The sequence below is a fragment of the Polypterus senegalus genome, chromosome 3 (assembly GCF_016835505.1).
Source record: "Polypterus senegalus isolate Bchr_013 chromosome 3, ASM1683550v1, whole genome shotgun sequence".
In the NCBI taxonomy this organism is placed as follows: domain Eukaryota; kingdom Metazoa; phylum Chordata; class Cladistia; order Polypteriformes; family Polypteridae; genus Polypterus; species Polypterus senegalus.
The window spans coordinates 276478605-276487935 of NC_053156.1; the positions used below are offsets into that span (position 1 = coordinate 276478605).

The following is a 9331-nucleotide window of genomic DNA, read 5'->3' on the forward strand; positions in this document are numbered from 1 at the left end:
GGTACAGCAAAAACTAAACTAGTTCCTTGGGTTTGCTGATGTTAAGATTCGTTAAGATTTTCTTTGCAACAAAAATCATACTTTTCCACTTGATTCCCTTCCTCTCATCCTATTATCAATACATTTCATAAGTGCAGAATCATCTGAGAATTTCTGCAAATGAAATGACCTGGGGCCTCATGCATAACGCTGTGTGTAGAATTCACACTAAAACATGGTGTACAGACAAAAACGGAAATGTTCGTACGCACAAAAAAATCTAATGCATAAATCGAATGCATAAATCTGTGCATTCGCCAACTTCCACATTCTTCCACTCTATAAATACCGGTCATTGTGAAACGTAACTCACGTGAACGTGCCTGCTGCCACTCCCCAAACTCCTCCCAGAAACACACCTCTTTGAATATGAAAATCAATATAAATAGCCCTTAAGCTCAGCATTCTGTGAAAAGGCAATGGCAAAAGCACAGGTGGAAATAGAAGAATTTCAAAGAATATCAAGTGGAGGCAAGGAAAAACGTACTATTTGCTGGTTTAAACAGTGGTATAAACAACAGAAGGAATTAATTGAGTGATATATGATATAGCGTGTCGGAGAAACTCGAAAGCTCAAGTTCACAAAGTCGCACAGGACCCGAAATAAAAAAAAAGTTCTCACATATCAAAGTCGCTGTGAAAAAGCAAGTCGTAGCCCACCATCTGAGTGTCATATGAAAGCTTATTAGGGTACAGAGAAAAGAAAAAAAATAGGGACAGAGTAAGGAAAAAAAAGCTCGAAAGGTAAACTTTAATCTTGAAATTTCACTTTAATCACGTAGTTTATTTTGTCATTAAAGTAGAACATCATAAACTTCACCTTAAAATCGTTTAATTTACTAGTTTCTCAAATCCCATCGTAACTAAAGTTTTGTATTTGATCATCTATGTGCTCTATGTGCGTGAATCTCTATGTGCTTCTGAAACGGGCTTTCTTTTCCTCCGACGGGACACAGAATCCATTACATTTGTGATATTACAGCTCTCTGAATAATTAAAATACGGAGATGTATACTTGATATCATTTCAGTATTCATATCATATCAATTAAAGCATGCATTAAACATGGGAACACGATGGAACAGTGATAGTGACGAACTTGTGCCCCATCCAGAGATTGTTCCTGCCGCACGCAAGATGCTTGCTGCATGACCATCAATGAAATTATTTATTGCAGCAGTCCTGTCTCTTTCAAATGTACTAACCCCCAATTCCCGTCTTTCCTTTTCTTTCTCCAAGTACCCAATCGCCACACAATCAGCTCAGTAATAGACGTTAAGCCATCTGTAAGCTTAGAACTCCGATTCTTCAAAACATTTAAGGAACATTTAAATATCTTCATAGTACATGTTTAATTATTCTATTCATCTATCCTTCCAGTGTCGCGCTAGTCCCAGCAAGAATACAGTGTGAGGCAGGAACAATCCCTAAACGGGGCACCAGCTCCTTGCTAGCACTGCGACACTGTGTCCTCACATGTTTAATTATTAAAAATATAAATGTGTGTGTGTGTGTGCGTGCCATGCGGTGGGCTGGCACCCTGCCTGGGGTTTGTTTCCTGCCTTGCGCCCTGTGTTGGCTGGGATTGGCTTCAGCAGAACCCAGCGACCCTGTAGTTAGGATATAGCGGGCTGGATAATGGATGGATGGATAGATTATTTAAATGTGTTAACATTTTATCTGTATAATGTAATAAATATATTTTGCTGCATTTCATCTTAAAAATGATATCGCCATCATATGTAAATACGCGCTTTATAAAGTGGCGCAGGTTGTGCAATATTATAACTGTATCGCCAGTTTACAGTGAGGTGATTGTACTTATAAGTACAAACAGTTCTACAAGGAGCACTTGATGGACTGATTGAGTGTGTGTATAGTTCTTGGGATGAAACGGTTTCTGAACCTCAAGGTCCGTACAGGAATGGCTCTGAAGCATTTATCATATGAGCGCAGATCAAATAGACAGCATGGCTGAGGCAGCATGGTGCTTGATGCTGTATACCGGTAATTCTCTTTCTGATCAGCTGCTGTAGAGCTGTGATTCACACTCAGATACAGTGATATAAATACTCTGAGTGGTGGAGTGAGAGTAATATGGAATAAGATGATCTGCTGTGGCAACCCCTAACAGGAGCAGCTGAAAGAAGATGAAGAAGGTGCAATGAGAGTAACAACGTTAAAGCAGTTATGGTATTTGGAACAGTTTGGCCATTCTGTGGACCATTATATTGTTACAGGTTAATTACAATCTGATGCCTTAAACTAATAAACAATATGCAGTTAATTTTAATGTATTTATAAAGCCGTGTCAGGGATGTGGATCTAAAAAAGAAAGGGAAACCACACTGGAACAAAAGCACTGCTTTGACGCTGGGTGCCGCTAGTTTGCAAAACCGAGCGGAAAAGTTGCGTATGCCAGGGTTTGAGCTACCGTGAAAATGTGCTTGGCTTTACACCAAGTTTAGGTTTTACACATCACATTTTGAGCATGGAAACGGGCTTACACAACATTTTTGTGCATACGCACTGTTTATATATAAGGCCCCTGGTGTTATGTTTAGAGTCTGAGGTGTGCAGATTGAGGAGAAAAGGAGACAGGACTGTTCCTTGTGTTGCTCCAGTGTTGTTCATATCAGAAACACACTCTCACAAAATGTGGTCTGCCTGACAGACAGTTCATTATCCAGGACACCATAGGCTCATCGACATGCATGTCTCAGAGCTCACTCCTTAACAAGGATGGCAGTGTAGGCACCAGAGAAATAAAAAAAACACAATTCTCACAGTGCTGTCAGCTTTTTCCATGTGAGAATAAACCTTGTGGAGCAGATAATTTTAAAATGTGTATGAATTGATTTTTTATTCTTATTGACACATTAAATTACACAGATGACATGTGACGGACATGTACACTGGGAATTGATCAGATTTAAATCCGAGATATTAAATTTTAATCATCCTGTTTTCCTCCACTAGTGATCATCTGTATGTGGGAAGATGTGTGCTATATGCCTGAGAACAAAGCCACCAAAACAGAAAATGTTTTGGAAAAAATTGTAAAATGATACAGGTAATATTTTATGTATAGAGGTACATCTGCGTGATTTTTCATTCATACTCTGATCTCTACACCTTTCTGCTCTCTGTGAAAGTAGCTCTGAAGGGGTTGGGAGAAAGCCCTTGGGACCCCCATCTCGCAGAACACACTGGATATCATCAAGAGGAGCCACTGCGCACTGCTTGATAGCATCTCCGGTCTGTACCGGCAACTGAGGGCAGATAAGGAAGCATTTTTTAGAGGAATGTGTGAGCAAATGACACACCATCTATGGTCTAGTGACCCATGTCCTGCTTACAGAAGAATCGAAGCATTACACACATCAAAATCTAACTCCGTTTGGACCTTTTAATGGGTTATGTGGTTCCTCATAGAGCATTTGCTTGAAAAAGCACCATTTCATTCTGGGAAGTGTTCTTTGAATATAAAGGTTTTTTATGCTTTATATGTAGAAAATAAAACTGAAATCAAAAACTTATGGTAGGCTGCTTAGCAGGCCACTAACAGATGCAGCAAGAGAAAGAGAGAGAGGTTAAGAACACATGCTGATACAGCACATTGCTGCACCCACCACATGACAAACCAACTCAGGATCCCATTTTAGGACTCGAGTGCAGCCATGCAACGGGTGACACCTCAGCACCACACTTGTTCAGATGGAATGGAACAGTGTGAGGTTTTATTTATGGTGGCCAGAGTGCCAATTCTGCCACCAACCCCCAGGTTTTCCCTGCAGATTGAAGGGCCTACATGCAGGGCTAGATGCAGATTAACATCATACCCAGGATGGAGCAATTGCAGGGTAAGGGCCTTGCTCAAGGGCCCAACGAAGTAGAGTCACTTTTGGCGTTTACGTGATTCGAACCTGGCAACCTTCTCATTGCCAGTGCAAATGAGGACCTACTGCTATTTCACAAATCTATATATATAAAACAGTTCCATGACTGACTGACAGACAACACACAGACCAAACAGCTGGACCTAAAGGGCTGAAATTTTGACAGTGCATTCCTATAATGACATGGATAACCGCTAAGAAAGGATTTTTTCAAATTACATCCCCAAGGGGTTGAATTGAGAGGCGTCAACTATATCCGTTCTCTTGCCACTGAAATGAGGGGCGAACAACACGGCGCGCATGCGTGGAATGTGGAAGGCGCTTATTCTGTTTCTGCCTGACGGTAATGTGAGCGACAGGCATGCAACGTGCATCGTTTGCGCGAGCGACTTGATGCCATGCACTTCGGTCTATAAATGATAACTGATAGATCACATTAATCCAGGCATTGATCAAATACAGAATAAGACTATTGAATGGTTTTGTGAACGGGCCATTTTGACTCCAAAAAACGATCAAGCTGCGCTCATTAATGATATGTTGCTGAAGTCCTTTGACGGAGACGAAATGGTCTACAAGTCGATAGACAGTCTGTAATGCAGATGACGCCGTTAACTATGCGGTAGAGTTTTTAAATTCCCTTAAACCACCGGGTCTTCCATACCATAAGCTTACTCTGCGGAAGGGCACAGTCGTAATGCTCCTTCGGAATTTAAAACCACCGAAACTGTGTAATGGCACTAGACTGCAAGTCAAAGCCCTGCATAAAAATTTAATCGAAGCCATTATTTTCACCGGGTGTGCTCAAGGAGAAAAAGTGTTCGTGCCGCGCATTCCTCTAATATCCAATGAGCTCCCCTTTGACTTTAAGAGACTGCAATTTCCCCTCAAAGTATGCTTCGCCATGACGATAAATAAGTCTCAGGGCCAAACTTTGAAATACGCTGGCGTAGATTTAAGGGAAGATTGTTTCTCCCACGGTCAGTTTTACGTAGCTTGCTCACGCGTAAGTTCGCCCATAAGCCTGGTAATATTAGTGCCGCCCAATACAGAAACAAAAAATACTGTTTATAAGGAAATCCTCTAAAAAGCAATTAAATATTTACACTGCCACGGCGTCAGAAGTTCCACGCGAAGAAAGTCACGGGCAATAACTATAACTTCATATATATATTTCCGAAAAATAGTCCCGCGCGGACGAAGTCGCAGGTAAAAGCTAGTCTGTTATCATCTAGTCATGGTTATTTACTGTATAGAGCCTGTTATGGGTATAAATAACTAAAACTTATTTTAGGAACCTTCATGTGGACGGGGATTTTGAGAACCAAAAATGGTTCCCCAGTGGCACTGATCTGAAGAACCACGCTGGCACCTTTTTTTTTAAAGAGTGTACATATTCAAATTCCAGCAATGTTTTGTGCACTAATTATGTAAATATAGCGTGACATTCCAAGTTGGTCCTACTTAATTGACTGAGTCAATTATTTTTTCTCCAGCCGTCTGGAGTTTTTTTGTTTTTTCTGTCCCCCCTGGCCATTGAACCTTACTCTTATTCGATGTTAATTAATGTTGATTTATTTTGTTTTATAATTGTGTCTCTCATTTTTCTATTCTTTAATATGTAAAGCACTTTGAGCTACTGTTTGTATGAAAATGTGCTATATAAATAAATACCATACCATACCATATTTATTTGTTGAGCGCTTAAAAACACAGCATTACAACTGACCAAAGCGCTGTACAGTTACAACAAGCAGGACTAAAAGCAAAATATTAAAAATAAACATTAAGAGAGAATTAAAACAGAGATACTAAAAACAGGTCAAGGGACCAAATAAAATAGAGAAAATAGCAAAAGACAAGTGGAAAATGAAACAGGTTAAGAATTAAAAGCCAATGTGAAGAAGTGCGTTTTTAGGCGAGATTTGAATGTGGCGACTGAAGCGGCTTGCCTAACCACTAAGGGCAGGGAGTTCCAGAGCCTGGGTGCACAGACGAATGTTGTTGTTGAGTCTAAAACGTTGACTAATGTATTGAGATAATTCAACTGAAAATGTGTAATTAATAAGGCTTGGCTGTTGGGTTTTAGTCAGTATTAAGAAACTTTTTCAAGGTAACATTTTAATTCAACTTTAAAATACATGCATTCCAAAAGCAGTTTTTGTAGTATACTTTAAACAGAAACGGTTGAGTTTATTTAAAATGAGAAAGCAAAAAAAAGTCTTATTATTTAAAATAAATCCAATACATTGTTTTCCAGAGCAGTCATCCCATTATTGTATTTTAAATCAAATGAATGATATGTTGATTAAAAAAGGTATCAATTTCTATCAGAAACTTGAAATTATGTCCAAACATTTCTTTTGACTGGTAGTATAAAAAGATAATCCTTGCATTGCACTTAATGATAAAACGATATAAACAGAATGTCCATATATATATGTTCATTCTACTTTTCCAGGTGTTCTAATTATTTAATTAATCCATTATTTACTAATTGGTGGGGCTGAGGCTAAAGATGTTTGATTATTCAGTGCTGTTTGCCCAGATGTCTGCTCTGGTCATTTTTAATTGTCATTTATAAGATACAACAAAGGTGGAAAACTGCACAGAGAAAGAGCAAAATATAATGAAATCAACAAAAGAGAGTTAAGCATTTAAATCTATATGGCAAAAGCAAAAACAGTGTCTTATAAGTGTAAAAAGCATGCTGCTGTGCTTGTAGAATAAGAGGAAAAAAATACCAGCTAATTACAGGAGATCAGTGCTGTCAGGACTTGTTTCTGATTATGAAGCTGGTTGGAACAAAAACTTGCAGCCACAGGGGGTCCCCAGGGCCGAGTTTGGGAAGCACTGTTCTACAATAAACGAGCATCTCATATTTTTTGGTCATCAATCTTGATTTTTTGATGTTTTTTGCATCCATTAAACACCTGCCGATGGCTCAATAGTGGAAGCGCTGCGTTTCGAGTTTTCTTAGTTTTAATTTGTGGAATAACATTTTTCTATTGTTCCTTCCGATAAATCGTTTTGAGAGTGTTACAAATTCAGTTGTTAATATGCGATTCGCCATAAGAGAGGGGGACGTTGATGAAAATGAGTTCAGGAGGTTGTAGGCTTTAGCCACAAAGAGAAGGTGCAGGTACGTGACGCTGTAAGACATTTTTAGGTCGTGTCGTTCGCTCCGGTACACTCATATTAGTGTAATTGCCCGGTATCTCTATACACAGTTGCACTATTCTGAGCACGGCACAGCCCCCGTCCACCCACCTAATCCATCTGCCCTACTGCCCCGTCATCCGCTCCTGCTTCGCCTGCGCCCTGGACTGTTAAATATCATCTTAATTGCTGGTTCAACCCGCCACTGTTTCCTAAACTTACCGGTTACGAGTCCAAGAAGGCCCAGCAGCACCACCAGTTCGACTAGCGTCCCGAATAGGCAGAGAGCCGTTTTCATGATGTCCAGGTGCAGGGCTCTTGTCCGCCGCTCTAAAAGGAGTTCGCCCGTCTGACACAGAATAAAAACAGGCCTAAACGAACCGTGTGGGTAACAGTCAGACGAAAATGAGTGCGTAGGTCCGAATGTATCTCACGTAACCCCAGAAGTGTCTATCCGTAGACGTCAAACGCTGCCCATGAGCCAGGCACCTGAAGGGTAAAGCCGGACAGTAGTTTTGGACATTCGACCTAGAAGTAAACATTAACATTAGCAGCAGGTGCGGCCTGATGTTAACGTGTGGCACAATCTGAAGGGCAGAAATCTGATGTTAGACTTCAAAATAACATTTAAAATATCTACTTTAAAAGAAAAATGACATAACATTCGCAGTTTTGTCATCACTTTTGCAGTTAGTGGCGTATTAATACTTAACGATGCCCATTGGCATCAGCACCAACTTTGCCCACATATACACATACACAAAGGCAAATGAAATGTAATTGACAATTCCCCTAAAACTATTGAACCAGTCAGCATTAAAAGCAAACACGCTGTCAAAGGACAGACACTGGCATCAAGTTTGTTGTTGAGTGTTTTGAGTCCATGTTAAGTCAGAGAAAAACAAAAAATTTGCAGGGGTTCAAGGTCAAAAGGCCGCTCATCGTGTGCTGGGCATTCTGCCTAAGATAAACGTTTTAAGGTCATTACTTGCTGCTTCCAGGCTTCATCCCAGGGGATTCAATGCAGTGGGTCTGGTGAACAGCTGGGGTATCTGCTTTCATCCAGACATCACAGTCAGCTGCACATCAGGATCAAAAGAGATCTCTAAGGCCCTCAGAGAGAAGGTTGTGGATGCCAAGGAGTATGGCAGGGGATTTAAAAAGATCACTAAATAATATGAAATCAATTATTCTACTATAAGAAAATTCATCTACAAGTGGTGTAGATTTTAAACGACTGCTAATTTGTCCAGGAGTAGGGTTGCCAGATGTCCCTGTTATACGGGACATGTCCCATATTTGATAATTTTGTCTCCTGTCCCATACTGACCTTTCAGGGACACCCAAATGTCCCATATTTAGTTCATTTTCAAATTTCGTAATAAAAATATATTATTACTACCTTCTTACGGTACTTAGTTGTAACTTTATAAGTAATTATACTTTCTTTTCTCAGATTCTCTTGATGAAAATAACCCAAATGTAACGAGGAAACTCGTGTTTGCTGCCTGTCTGCACTTTGTTGAGTTGCTATGGTTGGCAGAGGACAGCGACACTCTTACTGTTTTGCTCTCCAGCCGCGCGGCTGTGCAGTTCTGTATCAGCATTGCAGCTTACAGTGACTGTCAGGAAAGTGTGCTGTTACTACTTGACACGGCCCACTTTTTTTCCAACTGCCTGTATTAAATAATAATATTTCTCTATTGTCTGTATTAAATAAATATTTTCAAATGATTTCACTTTTACAGAATTTTTTTTTAGCTAGCTTGAATTAAATCATTTTCAAATGATTTTACTTTTCTTTTCCTCATAACCCATTAAAATCCTTGCTTTATGTTTTAAACTTATGTCTCTACTTTTATGTAATACTAGACATTAAGCCCGTTACAATAACAGGCGCTAGAACAGTAGTGCATAAACATTAGTAGGAACAGTCTATATTAAATGGCAAGGAACCCTGACCTCATTCTGTTTCTTGTCTTAATTTTTTTTTGTCAAAAATATTTTTGCAAGAAGCCTAAAGTAAAATAATAATAAAAATAAAATAGAAAGGTATATGACAACACAGTAAGTATAATTAATATTGTCTTAGTGTAAAGCTTTGTAACAATCTGTAAGACACAATATCTGAAGAAGATATTTAGGTAAAATTTTCTATTTTTTAACCTCATGAAATTTTTCTATACAATTTCATTATAGACAACTTTCCTTGTAAATATTCTGTATGAGTTTTG

The 9331-nt window shown here is 39.3% G+C and overlaps 1 protein-coding gene across 3 annotated transcripts in view; it reads right to left on the reverse strand.

Moving 5' to 3' along the window:
• LOC120526183 (complement receptor type 2-like) overlaps positions 1 to 7670 on the reverse strand; it is a 102661-nt gene extending 94991 nt beyond the window's left edge. The window contains exon 1 of one of the 3 annotated variants that reach the window (XM_039749208.1): positions 7320 to 7602. In XM_039749208.1, coding sequence (XP_039605142.1) covers positions 7320 to 7395 — 76 coding nt within the window. In that variant the 5' untranslated portion in view covers positions 7396 to 7602. Of the gene's footprint in view, positions 1 to 7319 lie in introns of all 3 variants that reach the window. The other 2 variants (XM_039749209.1, XM_039749210.1) reach the window with 2 other exon arrangements.
• Between the last annotated feature and the right edge of the window lie 1661 nt (positions 7671 to 9331).